Below are 23,071 nucleotides of genomic sequence, written 5' to 3' on the forward strand. Positions count from 1 at the left end.
ACCAATACGATTTTAGTGAAAAACAATGTCAATATTGTTTATCTGGCCTGATTGTATATAAAAATACGATCTTAGTGTAAAACGATGTCAGTATTGTCAGTATTGTTCATTGGGCCTGATTGTCCATACCAATATGATCTTAGTGTAAAACGATGTCAGTATTGTTAATCAGGCCTGATTGTCCATACCAATATGATCTTAGTGAAAAACGATGTCAATATTGTTCATCAGGCCTGATTGTCCATATCAATACAATCTTAGTGTAAAACGATGTCAGTATTGTTCATCAGGCCTGATTGTCCATACCAATACAATCTTAGTGTAAAATGATGTCAGTATTGTTCATCAGGGCTGATTGTCCATACTAACACGATCTTGGTGAAAAACGACGTCAGTATTGTTCACTAGGCCTGATTGTCCATACTAATACGATCTTAGTGAAAAACGATGTCAGTATTGTTAATCAGGCCTGATTGTCCATACCGATATGATCTTAGTGTAAAATGATGTCAGTATTGTTAATCAGGCCTGATTGTCCATACCAATACGATCTTAGTGAAAAACGATGTCAGTATTGTTGATCAGGCCTGATTGTCCATATCAATACGATCTTAGTGTAAAACGATGTCAGTATTGTTAATCAGGCCTGATTGTCCATACCAATACGATCTTAGGGAAAAACGATGTCAGTATTGTTGATCAGGCCTGATTGTCCATATCAATACGATCTTAGTGTAAAACGACGTCAGTATTGTTAATCAGGCTGATTGTCCATACCAATATGATGTTAGTGTAAAACGATGTCAGTATTGTTCATCAGGCCTGATTGTCCATACCAATACGATTTTAGTGAAAAACAATGTCAATATTGTTTATCTGGCCTGATTGTATATAAAAATACGATCTTAGTGTAAAACGATGTCAGTATTGTTCATTGGGCCTGATTATCCATACCAATACGATCTTGGTGTAAAACAACATCATTATTGTTCATCAGACTCGATTGTAAGTACATGTACTTGTATCAGCTGTGTGTACAAATATGTCAGCATCATGCACTGTTTTTCAGACCTGTTTTTCACAGACCTGATTGTCAGTACCATTATCATGTAAGTGAAAAACAATCTCTGTACTGTTAATCAGGTCTGATTGTCCATACCAATATGACTTTTGTGTAAAATAATGTCAGCGATATTTATAAGGCCTGTTTGTTAGTGCCAGAATCAGCTGTGTGTAAAACTATGTCAGCAGTGTTCATCTGACCTGACTGTCAGTATATTAAAACCTGCCTTGAGATACCATCCATCTACAAACATAAAGCAATCAAGATAGGTGATTTCTCCTAACCGGTTTGTGCAAGATGACCAGTTTTCAGGGTCCAAATTAACCAGTGTTTATGAGGAAAAAATAACCACAATTTCTGGCTGTTTCATTCTTTATTAATATTTCTTGTTCAAATATTGCATTAATTTCATCCGAAAATAATTTAATTCACAAATAAAGATATACATCTATCACAAAACTTTTTCATTTACCTTGGAAGATTACATGTACCTGTATTAGCATATAAATTGAAATAATTAATTATGGTGATATTTATTGAGCCTGTCCATAAGTTAAATTCACATGTCTATAAATTTCAGAACTGCTTCATAACCAGCATAAGAATTCCACAATTAGCAATAATAACAATTTCTCATCCTGTGTATGAATGAGCAGTTTTGATCAGTCTTTGGGCAAATATGTAATAAATATATATGTGCCAATGAATGAATTAAAAGGACAGAATTGACCCGTCTAGAAACAAAACATCGCATTGACAGACAAAAGCAAAATTCCTAATTCACTGATGACATCATGGGATTACTTCAATAATAAATGGGCCAAATAAGCTACTTTATGGTGAGAAGACGATGATTTTGTGTGAAGGTTTTATTAATTTTAACATCACAAAAGTGACAAGCAGCAAAAACTTTTTACAATGACAATCAAATCTGGAAATATTATAAACACTTATTAAAGACAGATCACATTCACCCAAGACATTAAAGACTGACACTGAAGACAAATGATGTACTACAGTGAGGTCCTTTAAGAAAATTTCTCACTATGACATTATCAGTGTTGTATGATTTCTCACAAAATATAATGAAACATTATGAACCACTGAACTAAATTACTCCTTTAAAGGAATGAATGTTTAATCAAAATCAGGATTTTGGTACTAGAATGGTATTTAGTAAAATGTACTTTTGTCTGGTTTAGAGTCTGTAACATACTTAGCATGACCTGTAGATTTAAGGAAAGTGGTAGCCTGGTTCAACTTTTCTTGATGTTCAGTTTGTGTTTGGAATGAACCCTCCAATGCAGTCATGACCACAAAGGATTAAATAATAGTCAGTGGTGATGTGGTTCTTTATAGCAATGTTGTTTAAAGCAATCTCCACTTCGCCTGCAGACCCACTTAAGTGGATATGGTCACAGAATGAACTAACTATCAGCAGTGTTAATTAAATGTGCAATGCAGTCATTCATGGCAGTGTCAAAATGCATTTATCACCAAAAGGTTGTGATTGCTGAATGTGTCATACTTGTGGCCACTAATGTAATTGCATTATTATAATAGAATCAATCCGTGCATAAATGGCTCCAAGGAGAGGTCACTCAAGAATTGATCCGCTGTATCAATATGATCATTGTTTAAAACAATATCACTCCTGTTCATCAGGCCTTATTGTCATTACTAGTATATTAGTGGAAAACAACATTGGCAATGTTCATCAGGCCTTATTGTCATTACTAGTATGATATTAGTGGAAAACAACATTGGCAATGTTCATCAGGCCTTATTGTCATTACTAGTATGATATTAATGGAAAACAACATTGGCACTGTTCATCAGGCCTTATTGTCATTACTAGTATGATATTAGTGGAAAACAACATTGGCACTGTTCATCAGGCCTTATTATCATTACTAGTATGATATTAGTGGAAAACAACACTGGCAATGTTCATCAGGCCTTATTGTCATTACTAGTATGATATTAATGGAAAACAACACTGGCAATGTTCATCAGGCCTTATTATCATTACTAGTATGATATTAGTGGAAAACAACATTGGCACTGTTCATCAGGCCTTATTATCATTACTAGTATGATATTAGTGGAAAACAACATTGGCACTGTTCATCAGGCCTTATTGTCATTACTAGTATGATATTAATGGAAAACAACATTGGCAATGTTCATCAGGCCTTATTGTCATTACTAGTATGATATTAATGGAAAACAACATTGGCACTGTTCATGACCATTGTGTAAACTACTCACCACTATCTATCAGAGTTGATTATTAGTCTGACAGTTAATACCAATGTCATCTGTGTGTAAAAAAACAAAGTAAGGATACTGGCAATGTTGGCACTGTTAATCAGGACTGGTTGTCAGTACCAATATGACATGATTTACTGGTATTGACAATGTCAGCATTGTTAATCAGGACTGATTGTCAGTACCAATATCACCTAATTTACTGGTAATGACAATGTCAGCATTGTTAATCAGTACAATATCAGACGGCAAGTAAATGGTGTTGATACTCTGTTCTTGCTATATATTAAATGTTGAAATCAGACACAATGATCAGGAAAAAGTATTGAATATTGTAAGTCTGTGTGCCATTTTTCAATGGAAATACATGCATTATAGATGAACTGAATGCCACAATGGCATGATAGTAAACGGTGTTGATAACCTATTCATCATATACATTAGGCATGAATACAGTGAGTTGTTCTCTGAAAAAAATAAAATACTTTAAACCCCGCATTAACATGACCCCAATATTAATGTGATCCAATTTTGTGGACCCCAATTATCACGTTATAGTGGGGTTCCACTATACCAATATGACCTGATTTACAGGTACTGAGAATGTTGGCATTGTTCAAATGACCTGTCTGTACCAATATGACCTAATTTACTGGTACTGATAATGTCGGCATTGTTCAAATGACCTGACTGTCTGTACCAATATGACCTGATTTACTGGTACTGAGAATGTTGGCATTTTTCAAATGACCTGTCTGTACCAATATGACCTAATTACTGGTACTGAGAATGTTGGCATTTTTCAAATGACCCGTCTGTACCAATATGACCTAATTTACTGGTACTGATAATGTCGGCATTGTTCAAATGACCTGACTGTCTGTACCAATATGACCTGATTTACTGGTATTGATAATGTAAGCATTGTTCAAATGACCTGTCTGTACCAATATGACCTGATTTACTAGTATTGATGTCTGCATTGTTCAAATGACCTGACTGTCTGTACCAATATGACCTAATTTACTGGTACTGATAATGTCGACATTGTTCAAATGACCTGACTGTCTGTACCAATATGACCTTATTTACTAGTACTGATGTCGGCATTGTTCAAATGACCTGACTTTGTACCAATATGACCTGATTTACGAGTACTGATAATGTCGGCATTGTTCAAATGACCTGACTGTCTGTACCAGTATGACCTGATTTACTGGTACTGAGAATGTTAGCATTGTTCAAATCACCTGTCTGTACCAATATGACCTGATTTACTAGTACTGATGTCGGCATTGTTCAAATGACCTGTCTGTACCAATATGACCCGATTTACTGGTACTGATAATGTTGGCATTGTTCAAATGACCTGACTGTCTGTACCAATATGACCTGATTTACTGGTACTGGTAATGTTGGCATTGTTCAAATGACCTGACTGTCTGTGGGGGCACTCACCAGTTAATATGTAGTTTTGAGAGAGTGACATATGAAAGGTGAAGTAGTTCGCATTTAAAACATGCACAATGGAGAGAATGTTGGCATACCTCTATGTTACATTAATGTAATGTGGATGATATTTCTTTGGATATTGTACTTTTGGAAATTTTACATGATTTAAGCACACTGCTAACTAAAATGACTGCTCCCTTGTGTTAAAAAATCAGCCTGAATTAGTCTAAAGTACACTATAAATAGCTGCTATTAAAATAGGGAAAATGAATTTTGCCAGACTAGACAATACCAGCTTCTAAAAGTGCAATGAATGAATTACCAAATAGATAAAATGTAAAAAAAAGTTATCGGCTCTTTTTTATACAATTTACCTCTGAAGTTCAGGAAGTGAAAATGACCAAGTAGAGCTAGCACTGTTTTGAAAGGTGCACATCTGAAGTAAGGCCAAGTAGTATGCTCTATAACCCATAGTACACCCATCAATCATACACCAAAATAAAGGAAATTAAAGGTTCTTTGAATTATACCTAAGATATACAAGGTCTTTTTTAAATAGCCAGTATAACCAGTGAGGAAAGCCGGGGAAATTCTTTTTCTTTAAAATCCTATGCATAATACGAAACTGTAGAGCACCACCTGTACCAATATGACCTGATTTACTGGTACTGATAATGTCAGCATTGTTCAAATGACCTGACTGTCTGTACCAATATAAGCTGTTCCATTGGTAATGACAATGTCATCACTGTTGATACCAACATCATCTTCTATGGGTAATGACAATGTTGGCATTGTTTATCAGGCCTGATTGTCAGTATGATCTTTACAACTGCACATTAATATTTCCTATAAATCTTTTAATAACTGTCACAACTATGTGTAAAGGAAGTTAGAATAATTGCACATAAATCTAAGTATCATTAAATGGAAAAACTTCATAATCCTAGTGTCCATTATTGGCAAATACCATATTTTCATATACCCCCCCCATAAATGTTTAGTATATATACCCCCACCCACACTTAAGCCCAGCACAAACCCCAACATAATCTCACATCAACCAACCATGTGTGTTAAGAGCCACATCACAATTTACATGATAGGAGTACAAATGGGTTGTCACTGCTTGGAGTCAAATGATAACAGCAACCATTTACAACAGATTTATCAAGGATGGGATACTTCTGCAAAATGGACAAATTCATGAGCAGCAGTCCAATGATGATGGTGAAGACAAAGATGGTGCTGATCCTGCAAACACTGAGATTACTAAAGCATAATTTGCAACTGTGATAGACATTTTCAATGATGAAGAGTCAGACAGGAGATTTGATGGATATGAGAGTAATTCCAGCCCCGAAAGATGAACATTCTGAATTTATTTTAATATTTTAATATTTTTTTTTACAAAGCTGATGGGTTTGACATGAGTATAACGGTAGTGAAGAATACTGGGTATGTGTATTATTAATAATACTATTAACTCTGGGCATTCATAACATAAACAAACTTTTAAAAATCATTATCATACAATTATTAAAAATTATATCTGTGTAAATTGAAAAATAAGCTAAAGACTACTGGCTGTGTGAGAAATAACTGATACAGCCCACCCACCAAGATACCCCATATGAGCTGGGGTGTGAGGTATGTAACATCCTCTATAACCCATGGTATGTATGCATGAAAATACGGTACATGACACTTTTTCTGAACCATTCATTCACTGCATACATCAATTTTTTAAATATGAGACTTGGAATTAAAATCCAAAATTCTTGTGGTTATTTGCTTGCTTTCTCCACCTGTGATCCAGCTACTGCCAGCACTTTGTCACTTGAAGCTGAAAATGAGGATAAGAAATCATGAAATAAGTAATTTGTAGATATTATGAAATAATTTTCAATTTGGTCTTAAATGTAAGACAATAAATGAACATGAGGCCAAAGTTGGCCACATGTTGCTCACTTGACTTGACAGGCATTTCTAATAATATGATACTCTTTGTCACAACTCAGCAATTACATAACTAGTCAAACTGGTTTTAAAAAGAAACTGTCACCTTTTCTTTTGTTTTATTCTACACAACAACAGCTATTCTTGAGGGTAGAGCAGAATAATTTTAAATTTTTAAAGAAAATGTAACAGATGTTGACACCAAGATGATGCTTATCACTATGGGTCAAAACCTCTTAGATACTTGTTTAATAATGTTATTCATTTTTGCATAGTTGTGCTACAGTTATAATAATCTTTCTTTGCTACATCTGCATCATTATTTCTTACTTGGTTAAAAACTGGTCAAGTTCTGGATGCAGTGCTCAGATGTTATGTAGCTTCCAGGCCAAGTGAAGAAATGCAATATAATGTACGTGCTTGCTTAAAAGTCAAGAACAACTGCAACCTGCACAAACCCAGATCCTTTATTGCATAATGCATTGGTAGATATGGGTCTACGCAGTTTGTAACAAGTAATCAGTACCAAAAACAAAACATAGTAGATCTAGATTTGGTAATGCGTTATGCAATGGCAGATCTGGGTCAATGCTTTTTGCAGTTGGACATAAAAACACCAGGACATAAAGCAATTAAAATCGTTGGTAAAACAAGAAAAGTTTTCTGAACATGTTGCACATTCTCTTTATATAGAGAAAAATGCAAGGCAGGCAACTAAAAAAACATTAAGAGCCTTCAACATGTTGTCAGTTTGTAGAGGAAGTGTATTACCACAAATTTCCAGCAGATTTTAAGTATAATGGTTATTTCAAGTAATGTATCATTGAACTCTTTACCTGTCTCTTAAGTTACAAGAAGCTATACTCACCTAATGTATCAATGAACTCTTTACCTGTCTCTTGGGTTACAAGAAGCTATACTCACCTAATGTATCATTGAACTCTTTACCTGTCTCTTGGGTTACAAGAAGCTATACTCACCTAATGTGCTAGAAACTTTCTCAAATTCTTTTAGACTTGCACTGGAATTGGACTGCAAAAATGCCTCTTCCTCGGGTGTTAATGTCTCTCCAAGTTTTTTCAAAGCTGTCAAAATTTCTACTGACTGCTCCACTGCTAGACCCTTTGCAATCTTCCCAATCTTTGAATCACGATTGATCTGAAATAAAAAGTGTCTATTAATAAATATCCAATTAAACACTCAAATTTGTTATACAAAGTTACGGCCAAATCCATTTGTAATGATCCCTTACTATGCTCTTTTTTGCCAGATTTTGGAACCAATAAGAAATCTGCACAGAATATGGATAATCCCAACAAACAACAAATTTACTGATCAAATATGTATGCCCAACCAGTGCTGAGAAACTATCCAATGTACAAACTTAACCAGACAGACTGAGACAAGGGAAACACTATATGCCCCTAAGACATTATGATGAGGCAAATAAATCAGTATTTTTTTAATCAAAAGAGAATTTGCTAAATTTGATTTGAAGAATGATTTACAGACACATTTACAGGAAAAGTAAAATATGTGAATAACAGCTTCAAGTTCATATAGCTTTCTGTTCTTTAGTATAACACAAGCATTAAATATGTCTGTAAACCATTCTTCTCTTTAGGGATAAAAACAACTAACCATTCCCATCTGCTGATGTAAAATGATATATTGATAATCTGCATGTATTAATGTACTACTTTACTGCAATTTGTATTGGTACAAATTCTTCTGTATCATTATTTTAACCCTAACCATCTAGACTGGTTGTGGAACCATTTATATGAATACTTGAAATATTACTTGGTACTGTGAATGGGCACTGTAACCAGTTAAACATGTATAGTAATGGTTGACAGTCAATTACTGTCAAAATCTTACAACCAATACATGGGAAAAGAATGCAGTTAGGAGTCACTTGTAGTAATACAAGGAAGATGGTGAAATTAATCAATTATAGGCAGTACTGAGAACATGAACTTTTAATAATCTGGCCACACACGGGTCACGATCATCCATCAGTACATGTTTGTCGTTACATATCTTTAAGTTGCAGATTCTCTTTCCTAGACATACAATAATTCTCATTTTTTCCCAACAAGAATAATCTCTTTCCTGGACACATAATCATTCTTCGCAACACAAGGAGAAACACAGCTGATAGGATAATTTTTGTATCATATTAAATGTTAGTGGATCCGTAAATCATGCTGACAGTTGGTATTACATGGATTTTCAAACTGGTCAGCTTAGTAGCTGTATATATCGATACTTATTGTAATATAAAAATTTGTACTAAAATATATTCTAATATGATTTTAGCTGGAAATACTTACCCCTACTGCCAAGTATGTGAAAATTATTTTTTTAAAAATAGAAATGTAAAACAAATAGTTCCATCCAATTAAAATTGATGGTTGATGATGGTCTTTCCCTGTTAACCAATTTCCCAATACTACTGATTTATTAAAAATGGGTTCAAAGTCTTCAATTTTTAAGTGCTTAGGATTACTGGAAATAAAAAAATCTATCTATCTTAACTACTAAATATTTATCATTCTGACCACAACAACAAGTCTGAATTCTTATCAAAATGTTCCCATATCATGTTGCCTCCATTTTGCTATGCCATTCCTGGCAGACTAGTTCTGGTACCATCTAAATGTTAAAAAGATAAACAAGAACGTTCAGTGAATTTTTTTAGGTCACCAAAAGTATAAATTGATGGAGTCCAATGACACCAAGACAAAAAAGGGTCATACTTCCATTAAATGTTTTCTCAAGAGAAGGTATAATCTGATCAATGTATATATAATGCTTAAAAAGCCTAAACGGGTATATTTGTCAGTGTCACGTGGTTCTGTGAAACTGTGCTGACAAGCAAACACTGGATGAATAGACAGACATTGGAAAGAAAACATAAAAATGTGGTCAGGAGAAAACATGCTAGCGAAAGATTTAATAGATTTGGTGGAAAACTTGCCTCTGCTAATCTTTGTCTTAGTTGTCCTGGCTGCTTCTTTGCAAACATTCTGATGACCTCTGGGGTCTTAAATGCCTCACTAATAGCTGCCTGAATGGCCTGTGGGGAGAAATGATTGTAAATTACAAAATCATTACAAGCAAGTTTTGAAAATCATACCAAAGTAACTAAATTAACAAAATCTGATCATAATCTCTATGGAAACTAAAAGCTGGATATTATACAAGACATAATGGATTGTAAATTCTGGGCAAGGTGGCTTCTCCCTCTTGTCTTAATTGGGCAAAGTGATGTGGAAAATAGATCAAAGTTAGTTATAGTGGTCTAATTAATTAATGGCAAAATATGATCATCAACAAGTGGTGTTTTACTGAGTCTGACAACTAACTTTACAAAAACTCCAAATACCTATCATACTTTAAAAAATATTAAAAACATTTTCATTTTTAATCTGAACAAGAGTCTAATGATAGGACTGGTGTTTTAATGTCCAAAAGAATTTCCAGAATTCGAAGCATGATTTCTTCTTTTCAGCTGTTGAGTACTGAGACCATCGCTGATATACCTCAGCAGTAAGATTTTCAAACTAACCATTGTGGCAGCCATAATGAATTTACAAGTGGTACAATTTTTCATTTAGAACAAACTGGATAACATTAAAAGACTTTTGTCAAAAACCCATGTTGATGTGACCATTCATTCAGGAAATTTAGTGACATTCTAAATATGTTCATTTTGAGTTCAGACTGGCACCACTGGACCAACTAGATAAATTAATGAATTAATCTCCTAATAGTTTTTAGTCTCATGTAAGTCTCAAACAAGCATCAGAAATACTGTATTTTGTTGTTGTTGTTGTAGGGTTTAATGCCATTTTTCAGCACAAGATAGGCTATACCTGGTGGCCAGTATAAATGGTGGAGGAAGAACCCAGGAAAACCCCGGAAAGAACCACCGACCCACGAGAAGCTACTGGCAAGCTTTCTCACATACCCACATTGGCCGAAGCCCAAGACTCAAACCAATGCAGACACATGTGAGATGGCAGTGGTCCATAACAGTGAGCGCTTTAGACCACTTGGCCACTCAGTGCCCCCATACTGTTTTGTTTTAAGGCTGAACAAATTTGGAATTCATTCACATCCTGACAAATTCCAAGGGTTTCACATTTGTATGGTTCATGGTAAAATCATAACTAAGTGCACATTTGAATAGTAGCTAGTAACTTAGAATGGAGTTTGAATTTAAAAAATATTCATACTTCTGTTTCATGCTTATAAAAACAAGTTATGTAACCATTTAACATTCCCTGTATTGGACAGAATATCAATGAGCCCAAGGTAGGATCCAGGAAAATAAGTCACAGGAAAGAAAGTCACATGATAAAAAGTCACCGTTATTAAGTAGACATTTTTAAGTGAAGTTAAAAGGATGTTTTTCTTCTCATAATTTAATAGCAATGGTAAAAGCTGAAAAGCTTGCTTTACCAATAATCCTGATGCTTAAATTTTTACCATAAATTATATTACATAAAAAAAAACAAATGAAACAAAATGTGTTCACAGTTGGACAAATCCCCTTGCTTGACACCCAGGAAAATTTCAAATCTTGTTCAGCCATGCTCAAGTTTGCAGTTGGAAATCAACAAGATGTAAATGACAATGATCATCTTTTTCATCAACAATGATGGTGACACTTGACATGTGATGTGATGAACAATTTGACCTTTACGGGCCAAAATGGCTGGTTCCATACAACTTATAAATTGTAAGGTAAATTATGTTATCATGCATTGCTGCTAACATATAACATGCATATATATATCTAATAATAAAATAATATTGATTTAACTCCTGTAACTGCTATATTTTATCTTATCCAAACCCAATTGTAATTTTTGGCTTCATTTTTATACCTGTAACTTTTATCCAGGTAAAAGTGTGACTTTTTCTGAGACTTTATTTTTACTAAGGAAAAGATGTGACTTTTTACCTGTAACTTTTTACCCAGATAAAAGTGAATTTTTACCTGTGACATTATTTTTACTAAGATAAAAGTGACTTTTACCTGTGACCTTTTTAAATAAGTAAAAGTGTGACATTTTATATAACTTTTTTACCCAGAAAAAGTGACTTTTTACCTGAGAGTACTTTTACTAAGTTAAAGTGTGAATTTTTACCTGTAACTTTTTAATTACATAAAAGTGTGAATTTTTACCCATGACTTAACTTTTACTATGGTAAAAGTGTCACCTTTAACCTGTTACTTTTTCTAATTATGTAAGTGTGACTTTTTACCAGTGACTATTTTATACAGGCAAAAACCTTGATGTTTTGTCCGTGACTCTATTTTTACTAAGGCAAAAGTATGAGCTCTTACTTGTGACTTTTGTAATTAGGTAAAAGTGATTTTTTTAAACCTGTGACATTTTATTTACCAAGGTAAAAGTGTGACTTTTTATCCGTGATTTTTTTTAACCCAAGCAGAAGTGTGATTTGTTTCCTGTAATTTTTAAAAAATCTCCCAACTGGATAATGGCTGTCGAGTATGATTATTCTTGGCAAGGTGAAGTCAAATTTGCTTTTCTGGCAGCTGAAGTGAAAATTCATGGAGGAGGGTGAATATGTTGTATGAATTACTATACAGCATACCCCCTAGACACAGACTGGTGATAACTGTATACATATTATAACATCAAATATTCTGATTTTATTCTCTGGAAAAATCTGAATGACTATGAAATCTAACCATTTACAGTAAATTTAAGTTTTCATTTTATCCAAAATATATGTAGAACAATAGCTGCATAAACCTATTTTAATTTGAAATACTATGAATTCATTTATTTTCATGGCATACTAATACTAATAGATGTCTGTTTCAAAACCCAGCAACTAATGAGAACAGAACCTCCTTACCCATCCATGACAAATCTGTGAAGAGAACAAAACCTCTTAAGCCATCATTGATAACTATGTGAAGAGAACACAACTTCTTACCCATCATAGACAAATCTGTGAAGAGAACACAACTTCTTACCCATCATAGACAAATCTGTGAAGAGAACACAACTTCTTACCCATCATTGACAAATATGTGAAGAGAATGGAACCTCTATATCCATCACTGACAAATCTGTGAAGGGAACGGAACCTCTATATCCATCACTGACAAATCTGTGAAGAGAACACAACTTCTTACCCATCATAGACAAATCTGTGAAGAGAACGGAACCTCTATATCCATCACTGACAAATCTGTGAAGAGAACACAACTTCTTACCCATCACAGACAAATATGTGAAAAGAACACAACCTCTTTACCTATTACAGACAAATCTGTGAAGAGAACAGAACCTCTATATCCATCACTGACAACAAATCTGTGAAGAGAACACAACTTCTTACCCATCATAGACAAATATGTGAAGAGAACACAACTTTACCTATTATAGACAAATATGTGAAGAGAATGGAACCTCTATATCCATCACTGACAAATCTGTGAAGAGAACACAACTTCTTACCCATCATAGACAAATATGTGAAGAGAACACAACTTCTTTACCTATTATAGACAAATCTACGAAGAGAACAGAACCTCTATATCCAATAAAACAGGAACTCTTTAAATTTTATCTAAATGTTTATTTAAGCAGTACTGGTTCAAACAGATTTATTGGTTCAAATGTGCTTTCATCAATCAGTAATCAGAGAACAGACCACAAAAAAACATGGTTGATGCCTTGCATATTGTGTTTGGACTTTCTGTAGCAAGTCGATTTTTGGTTGAGGTATAATCTTCATCAGCAATTTATTTCAGACTCTTCATCAAAACATTTCCAGAGAATCATGATGCTAAGCTGATATGATTCCTTACTTAGTGTTATTCAAATGTTGTTGTTGTTGTTGTTGTAGGGTTTAACGCCATTTTCAGCACTAGATAGGCTATACATGGCGGCCAGTATAACTGGTGGAGGAAGAACCCTGGAAAACCCAGGGAAGAACCACCAACCCATGAGAAGCTACTGGCGGGCTTTCCCACGTACCCACGCTAGCCGAGCCTTGGACTCGAACCCACGCAGACAGAGGTGAGATGGCAGTGATCCGGAACGGTGAGCGCTTTAGACCACTCGCCCACTCGGGGCCCCGTTATTCAAATGTTCTGACACTCCATTATACAATTTTTTCTGACTGGAAAATTGGAATGATCATAAAAGTATAATTTAATGTCAAAGACATGAATGACTCCTCCAGAATCAGAAAAGTCTACATCTCTGATCTAAGCACTAATAAAAATGCCATTTGATGCACATACACCCCCCACAAAAAAAACAATCTAAAAGAAAGCCAAGGTAGAAGTAATTCACTATCCCATTATGAATTATGCATTTTATTGCTGGTCAGAAATCTGACCCTTTGGACACATCAAGCAAATATGACTATTGTGAGAGAAAAAACCCCACCTGTTTCACAAATTTGTGTGAATGCATTAGAAAGAAATTTAAAAGGATTTGAATGAACCCAGCAATTATTTTTAAATTACTCTTCTTTATGCATATTGTGATGGAATTACTGTTATGGATATAAACAAATTTGACTAAAAAGTACATGTACACAACTATTTATGCTTATGTTATAGATTTGGTATATATAAAACTAAATATTAAACATCTAACAACTGTTTTAAGTACTTGTTTAATATGGAACAAGTTAATTTTTAATATGCACTGATTTATGATGGTAATTATAGCAATGAAGCACATATTTTTGCACCAGCTTATATTACCCCCCCCCCACCTTGCCAATTTTTGGTGCATGCATGCAGCATTTTCTTATTTTTTTCAGCTCACTGACTTGGTTGGTTACAGCACGGTTCGGTACATAACACGGTCTTGTTTTATGGACTCAAACCATCATGCTATAGCTGGGTAACACTGTATCAGAAATATGGCCTCCAGGGTGGAAACAAGCACTGCCAAGCAGATGCAAAATAATTTTACTAACTGGCATGGAATGGATTTTGTTAATTGTCAAGTTCATCCAAGATCTTGATTATCAAGTCCATTTTCCAAATTTGATCAAGATCATCCAACCAGATGCATGATATCCTAATTAATATGCATAGATATCCCATATAATCAAACCTGATAGACAGGTTAGCTAAAAACACTGCCATGGACATACCAGCTGCATTCCATTCAGTTCATCCACAAGACTTAAATTCCCCGCCACCATCTTGTCCATTGACTCTTTAAATTCCTTCAGCTGTTCAATGGTCTCACCTTTTGTTTCTTCATATTCATCAGGTTCAAGGTCATCTCTGAAAAATAAGGTAAAATGCAATGCTGATGTCCTGTCAAAATCAACTCTCATAAAAATATGGGTTCCTCAGAACACACCATCCCATATACAAACAGTACTGTGATAAAATATGAAGAATAAGAACACATGTGACAAATGACTTTGTGCATATGGACACTGAATCTTCTTTATTTCTAAACCAAACAGAGGATACTACTGTCTAAGCTCACTTCTATGTTCAGTCCAACTGCAAACAACACTGATCATGATCCAATGTAGCATAATGCACCTGCAGATCAGGGTCTTTATTGTTTATTATACTGCTTACTCCTAACATGCACTGGACAGACCCAGATCTGCCAGTGCATTATGTGACAGCAAATCTGGGTCTGTGCAGGTTGCAGTTTGACTCAACTTTTAAGTGATTAAATATGGAATATGGAAGCCAACACAATTACCTGAACTTTTTTATTTCTTTGCCATTTCCATGCACCCCACCAATGTATCCCCTATTCCATGTCTGAAACACTGCCACAACCTCATCATCCCTTTTCAATATGTGTAGATGGTGTTCGGGCTACACGAACAGTCCCTATTACATAATCAATGTTACCTTTGTTCCCACTTTCTTAATCAGAAATTTCAAAGTCCTTTCCTGGATGAAATAGATTTTACTTATGACCCTCACTAAACAGAATCAACAACATTTTCACTTTGAAAAACAAGCATTTAAACAAAAAGGTCAACAGCAATTTCTTTTCTGAGACTCTCCTATAATGTCTAAATTAGACAAATGACCATGTAAATGACCACATGATGTATCACCAGCAACAAGTAGAATAAAAGATGTTCATATAAATTTGCATGTAATTCATTTGTATTTACAGAAAGAAAAAGTTACCTTCACTCTGCTTAACTGCATAAAGAAACTTTTTTTAAGGTGGAGAAGGTGCTCTAACATCTACTTTCCATGTCATCCAACTATGGACTGTCTAATTTAATGTAATTATTGTCCAGTACATCCATAGAATGGGTTTCTGCATTGAAAATTGCCCCAGCCATTGGTAGATTTCTATGTATTTAGCAAAGTTCGATAGTAAAATTCACCAAAACGGTATGGTGGGAGTGGTAGTGAAAGTTACTGTTGATAATGTTTAACAGAACAGTGTTAACTACCAAAAAATTAAGCAAAGATTGATCAAATATATGTTTAACTTTACATATCAAAAAAGGAACTAATAAAGATAAGCTTTATTACTTTTTCTCTTGAACTTTGTCACAAGCCACAGACAACATATTGGCACAATGCCATTTTAGATTGGTCTTCAGACCTTCTATATAATAAAAGATACTGTTATAAAGCTGAATTCGAGGTTACCAATCTACTTAACCAATCCAATCACCTGAATGCTTGGACTGAATATGAAAATATGTTATGGGGAAGAACCCAATGACCAATGCAACAACTATACCACAACTGGATGAAGAGTTCCAAAACCAGAAAAAGTTATAGTAAGAACTCAATAAATTTGACTCATGATCAGTTCCACTATGAACCATTTATGTATTTTTCTGCAATAAAGTGGAAGCTGTAAATTCCCATTTTCCCCCACTTTTATCAACATTTGCATAATCAAAGGACCTTTTCCAGATGGGAAAAAACGTTCTTTCTCCTGACTTTTTCCCTCATTTGCCAGTAAGGGTAGGAACCCTGATCCCCCACCCTATCCCTCCACCTGGAGCTAGATTCAGGATATAAAACATTCCCTGTCATCAACTCGTCCAAATATGATCACCTCTTGCAAACGGTGTAGATGGAGTGCAATGTTACAAGAAAAACAATGACCGATGGACAGAGAGGTGAGCAGGAGAGACAGATACAAACATGACCTATCACAGTATATCCCTAAAATATGGATACAACAATAACAATATTTCACTTTGGCTGAGCTGTCTGTATGACAATTCATATAATTCTGTCCCACTATAAATTAGTTATCAAAATATGGTAATTGTTTTAATTTAGGGGGATGCTGGGGTAGGATAATGTCTTCTGCACACACAAAAGGTTCAATGCTGTAATAATAATAAATTTTATGAATAAAATAAAACTTTGAAAGTCCTGTATATCATACTTCATCTCTTCAAGATCTGATAGCTGTTGCATCAACCTCTCTAGCTGTTCTTCCAGATTATGTATTAATTTTGATGTCTCCTGTTTGCCTCGGGATGCCATCTTATTCACTCTGCAAACACAAGTAAAATGAAGTCATTGTTACAGGAATTTTATATTTTATTACCTTACTTTTACAAAGTTTATCAAAGTTTACACCGATGGCACCCTGCTTACTTTACGAAATTTCCTCAACCCCCGACAGAAGCCACTAAACTTAAAGCATGAGACTCCAAGCTGGCGAGCCTCATCTTTTAGTTTTAGCCAGCGATAAGTGCAATTCAAAGAGGGTGTCAGGGATCTACAGGTATAATATAGAAATTCAGAGTGGTCTATTAGGGATCCACAAGTCTAATGTAGAAATTCAGAGTTGGGTGTCAGAGATCCATAGGTCTAATATAGAAATTCAATGTGGGGTGTCATGGATCCACAGGTCTAATATATAGAAATATTGATGTTGTTGTTGTGGGGTTTAACGCCATTTTGCAGCACATGATAGGCTATACATGGCGGCCAGTATTAATGGTGGAGGAAGAACCAGAGAAAACCCCGGAAAGAACCACCGACCCACGAGAAGCTACTGGCAAGCTTTCTCACATACCCACATTGGCTGAATCTTAGACTCGAACCGCCGCAGACAGAGGTGAGATGGCAGTGATCCGTAACGAAGAGCGCTTTAGACCACTCGGCCACTCGGGGCCCCTAGAAATATTGAGTGGGGTGTCAGAGATCCACAGGTCTAATAAGGAAATGCAGAGGTTTGTATCAAGGATCCACAAGTAAAAATATAGAAACTCAGAGTGGGGTGTAAAGGATCCACATATCTATTATAGAGACTCAGAATGGGGTATCAGGGATCAACAGATCTAATATGGAAATTCAATCTGGGGTCTGAGGGATCCACAGGTCTAATATAGAAATTCAGAGTGGGGTTTCATGCATCCACAGATCAAATCTAGAAATACAGATTGAGGTGTCAGGGATCCACAGGTCTAGTATCGAAATTCAATGTGAGGTGTTAGGGATCCACCTATCAAATAAAGAAATTTAGAGTGCAGTATCAGGGATCCACAGATCTAATAAAGAAATTCAATCCAGGATGTCAGGGATCCACATGTCTATCTAGAACTTCAGAGTGGGGTGTAAGGTATCCACAAGTCTAATATAGAAATTCACGATGGGGTGTCAGGGATCCACAGGTCAAGTATAGAAGCTCAGAGTGGGGTATCACAATCCTCAGGTCTATTATAGAAATTCAATGTGGGGTGTCAGGGATCTACAGGTCTAATAGAGATATTCCTAGTGGGGTATCAGGCATCCACAGGTCTAATACAGAAATTCAGGAATCTTGATCTCATGTTATTTCATACTGAAATCTGCATGTTTCGTACATGTTTAACTAGAAAGCTTTTGTGAACATTCGCCTTTAGAATAAACAGACTTTTTCGATGTTACAGGTACTTTTGAAGCCTTTCTGTGCTTCTTTTACAAACATTTTTGCATGAAATACCCACTACTAGAAACACTGAAATATGCTCGAAACCTAGAATAAACAAGTATTTACATGATTTTGATAAATATATTGGTATATGATTTGTAATTGTTTTAATAATAATTTAAAAATGCAAAGTGAACTTTATATAAATCATTTACTTTTCACCAATTCTAGCACAATTCTTGTAATTGCATCACTTGCCCATACTCGATTTTATGACTAGACAAGAATGATAAATGACGAATTGTTGAGCATAGAAATTACACTGCTTGTTAAGATAATATTGATGGCATTACAAAGATTGTGCTAAATAGAAAAATGTTAATAATTTGTATCAAAATCAAAGTTTATTTTGCTTTATAATTATTATTCAAACACATAAATCATAATGCACTGATCTTTGTTAGCATGATGGTAAATATATGTGTATTTCATTGATCTCAATTCACAATTTAGTAAATAACTAATGCCATTTTAACATTTAGTTGTGATAAGATACAGTAAGTCAATTTTTCTTATCACTAAAATAAATTGGTGACCAAAAAAGCAAACAAACATAAAATGAACTTGCTCCGAATATTCCAGTTCTACTTCTGTTTAAGAAGTTTATCACCTCACAATGCTTAATAGGAAAAATGCCAGCATGGGGTTTTAATCAATAAATTAAAGATCAATTAACAGAAAGAACTGAGTTAGCCTGTTAGGCCACACAGGGGAGGCCCATGGGACCTGCGTCATCTGAACAAAATTCTTCACAAGTTCCTCATTCTGCTTTTCATACTGCACAGGTTCTAAACTAATTTTGCATTTCAGTATCTCAGTATATCTAGTTCATACGTTCATAAGTCTCAGCATTAAATTTTGGAAGTCCCAAGTTTGTAATGTTTTCTTAATAATTTTGACCATTGTTTTCAGCAATATTACACAGTTCATGAAATAGAGACAAGTATCAAAGTGTGGAACCAGAGAAGGAGATGGCACCAAGTTGGTTCTCAAAACATATTTATGATTATGTATTTTAAATGGGGAACCTTATTGATCCATTTTCTGTTCTATGTTTTGAACCCCTGACACCCAATTCTGAATTTCTATACAAAATCTGTGGCTCCCTAACACCCCACTTTGAATTTCTATATTAGATCTGAGGATTTCTGACATACACCCCACCATCAAGTTTTTATATTAGACCTATGGATCCCTGAAGATGGGAATACCAAAATCGGTTTAAAGAAATGAAGTTATCTAAAAAAAAATTTCAATATTAGTATATTTTTATTAGTTTTGTTAAAAACTAATTTAACTTAATCCGATTTTGGCAGTTCCAGCTTCCATTGCATTCAAACCAACTGAAATATGGGTCAACAAAACTTAAAAACATATCCAATTTATTGTGTCAGAATTTGAGTCCATTAGGAAAAAGACATCAGAGTAAAGTCCAACTAAAGCAATCAGACATTATTTAGGCAGTAAGACAATGACCAAAACAACATAAATATCAGGGTAAACATTGTACATTGTAGGACTACAGTCTGACTATAACTCCCCATTTGTTCTTATTCCCCTACTGATCTTAATATCAGAAATCTTTAATTTGATAAAAAGTGCAAAGAACTTAGTCAATTCATTCATAGATTTATAATTTCTTACCTGATTGTGACCAGAATGGCCCTAACACTGGCATCATCTGTGCCTTTCATGCTTAAAGGACTTTCCTTAATAATATGGTGCCATATTGCATATACAATGGGGGAGCCTATTTTCCTCACAACAGAGTGACATAGTTCATCCTATTTGGTAACTGCAAAATAATTCTGTAAATTATCATAATGTTGAGAGTTGAGACATATCTCTCTGCACACATGAGCATAGAAATTACACTGCTTGTTAAATCCACCTGAAAGGCAAATTTATAGTTGTCATTCTTTTCTTTTGCTTAATTCAACATTGTAAATATCAGAAGCAGACAATGTAGTATTTTCCTATATGTATATGCATGTATAGTCATTCATACACCCCTTCAATGAAAATGGACTTGTCCAGGAACTGGAAATGTCTGGACAGCAGGGTTGTCTTTTACACTGAAAACTTCTCTTTAGAATGAAACACACAGACAATAACGGTGCTAGGGCCCACCTGTATATAATCAGGTTTGAAATTATAAATCAATAAATAAATTAATTTCTGTACATCTTTTATCTCATTTGTGCTTTTCATTTTTTAATTCAGGTGGGGGGTGTTTACAAACAAATGGGGAGGTATATTCAAACTATAGTCCTACAATGTAAGCCCTCGACCCTGATATTTATGTTTTGGGCATTGAGGTCCTACTGCCTGAATAATGGCGCTGTGTAGCGTGTTTTAATGTTGACTAACATCGTAATGAAAGTAAAATTTTCAGGAATATCTCTCACACTTGGCAGCCCATAATGACGTATTGCTAAAAATTAAAGTCATAATGTTTTAGTCAGACTTTACTTACTCTAATGTATTATTTTTAATTAATTTAAATTCTCACACAAGCAAATGGACCTGTTTTCAAATTTTGTTGGCATACTTTTCAGTTTGCTGGAATGCAATGGAGGCTGGGAATGCCTCAGTCGGGTTAAGTTGGAGAATACTTCTATAACAAAATTAATAGAAATATATTAATACTGAACACAGTGTTTAGATAGCTTCGTTTTGTTCAAGATTCTAATCATCCTATAAACCGATTTTGGTATTCCCTGCTTCCATCGTATTCTAAGTAAATGAAATGTAGGCCAACAAAACTTGAAATCATGTCCAACTGCTTGTGTGGGAATTTAAATTTATTAGGAAAAAGACATCCGAGTAAGTAAAGTTGGACTAAAACATTATAACTTTATAGCAAAGTACCGATATGGGCTGCCAAGTGTGTGAGATATTTCTGAAAATTTTACTTATCGTTATGATGTTCATCAACATCGGAACAGCCTACACAGCGCCGTTATTTGGTCAGTAAGACCTCAACGCCCAAAACAAATATCAGGGTCGTTGGCTTACACTGTAGGACTAATTCAGACTATAGACAGTAACTGTGTTATGATACTTCTTGTGAATTTATTTCAAAAACATTTCCTGTCTTGTTTTTTTAAATCCTCCACATTCAAATTATGTAGGAAAGAGCCTATTCTCCCCCCAAAATCGTTCCCTGTTGCTACAGTAAATTTCATGACCAGCTCTCCAAAATAAAGAGGCGTACATACTAGTTGAGAACTCCATTTGTCTACCTGTCGATCTCGTTGATATTTAAATAATTTTCCCAAGCTTTAGTTTTAGTGTATAGCTTATAAATTTGTACCCAGCTTATTCTACGTACAAAAAAAAATAATCCATGTACGTGAGTTGTCGAAAATGGATTTCAACAGAAGACATCGAAAACATATCACGCTAAAAAGTATGCACACACGCCCCCCCCCCCCCATAAAAGTAGTTTGTCATTTAACAAATCTAATTTAAGAAATGAGCTCATTTGAAAATCAATAAAATGATCTGCATTTGGACATGAACACAAATTCAGGATTGGAACATTCATAAAAATACGAGGCGACAAGTTGACCTACTGAAGCTTGAACGAGGCCGCTTACGTCTCTACAATTATTGGTATAATTAGCGATATGAAAACTCTAAATTTTTAAAAGCTGGATTGATTTTAAATAAATACAAAAATAGAAAATACAAATTCTCGTAATTTAAAACTGTAAAATGATGGAAAGAATCAATGTTATCCTGTTTGTTAAAAAAAAATTAATATCGTCACACACATGAAGATAAATTCGGAAACAATTTATTTTGCAATGGTGCGTATTATGTCTTGGAATCCTCAACAAATTTGGCCAATCTTAGGTTAAGCAACTTTAAATTCCCTGCTTAGGGAAAACGTACATGAACACAAAGCTTTATTAGTGGACAATTATTTAACTGTCGCTCATTTTTGGGGCATTTTTTAAAAAAAAAAGAACAAACATATATTCACACCAAGCTGAGTGCCTTCATTGAGTGGAATTAGGTAAATGGGAAACAGTAAACAATGGTAAACAAGACATAAGAAACGTGGGAAACACGTAAGCAGCAGTGTCGAAATGGGCCTATGAGGCCACATTTACCTATCACAACTCCCAGCACAAAACTTCTATATTCCACATGACGTTCACCCATTCTGGATATTTATTTATTTGTTTATTTATTGCTCACTCCTGCATTTGCGATATGCGTGAGTTCGCGTGGAAACCAGCATCCTCGGTTTAGAAGATTTGGATCCGTGATCTTTAAACGTGGTTTCATACATGCCCGTCTTGATACTACTACATATATATACTGTCGTCGTTCAGTGTGAGGGGCTAAGGTTCTGTGA

General features: G+C 34.8%; 1 protein-coding gene across 7 annotated transcripts; it reads right to left on the reverse strand.

Moving 5' to 3' along the window:
- Positions 1 to 1,417: 1,417 nt before the first annotated feature.
- On the reverse strand, positions 1,418 to 22,432 carry LOC149781855 (protein LZIC-like). Of its 7 annotated transcripts, none has more exons than XR_016414803.1 (7): positions 22,281 to 22,432; positions 17,167 to 17,277; positions 14,915 to 15,050; positions 9,729 to 9,827; positions 7,726 to 7,903; positions 4,704 to 6,632; positions 1,418 to 4,642 (listed from the first exon to the last, which is right to left on the reverse strand). XR_016414803.1 is itself a non-coding variant. In XM_089936049.1 (6 exons), the coding sequence occupies exons 2-6, from the start codon at positions 17,265 to 17,267 to the stop codon at positions 6,574 to 6,576; spliced, it is 573 nt and encodes a 190-aa protein (XP_089792175.1). In that variant the 5' UTR covers positions 17,268 to 17,277; positions 22,281 to 22,432; the 3' UTR covers positions 1,418 to 6,573. The 7 variants fall into 7 exon arrangements, 2 of the variants coding, with proteins under 2 accessions (XP_089792175.1, XP_089792176.1); XR_016414805.1 differs by having other exon boundaries at positions 1,418 to 4,584; positions 4,643 to 6,632; XR_016414807.1 differs by having other exon boundaries at positions 1,418 to 4,456; positions 4,520 to 6,632.
- Between the last annotated feature and the right edge of the window lie 639 nt (positions 22,433 to 23,071).

Source organism: Sinohyriopsis cumingii, chromosome 15 (genome assembly GCF_028554795.1).
Source record: "Sinohyriopsis cumingii isolate HCF-2022 chromosome 15, ASM2855479v2, whole genome shotgun sequence".
In the NCBI taxonomy this organism is placed as follows: domain Eukaryota; kingdom Metazoa; phylum Mollusca; class Bivalvia; order Unionida; family Unionidae; genus Sinohyriopsis; species Sinohyriopsis cumingii.

Bases quoted from the DNA above. Each gene is read 5' to 3' on its own strand.
- LOC149781855 (XM_089936049.1), bottom strand. From the start codon at position 17,267: ATGGCATCCCGAGGCAAACAGGAGACATCAAAATTAATACATAATCTG. The intron at 15,051-17,166 runs GTATGATATACA...CTTATTTTTCAG, and splicing joins TCAGATCTTGAAGAGATGAA to AGATGACCTTGAACCTGATG. The intron at 7,904-9,728 runs GCAAGTTTTCCA...TTTTTATTTCAG, and splicing joins TAAGACAAAGATTAGCAGAG to ATCAATCGTGATTCAAAGAT.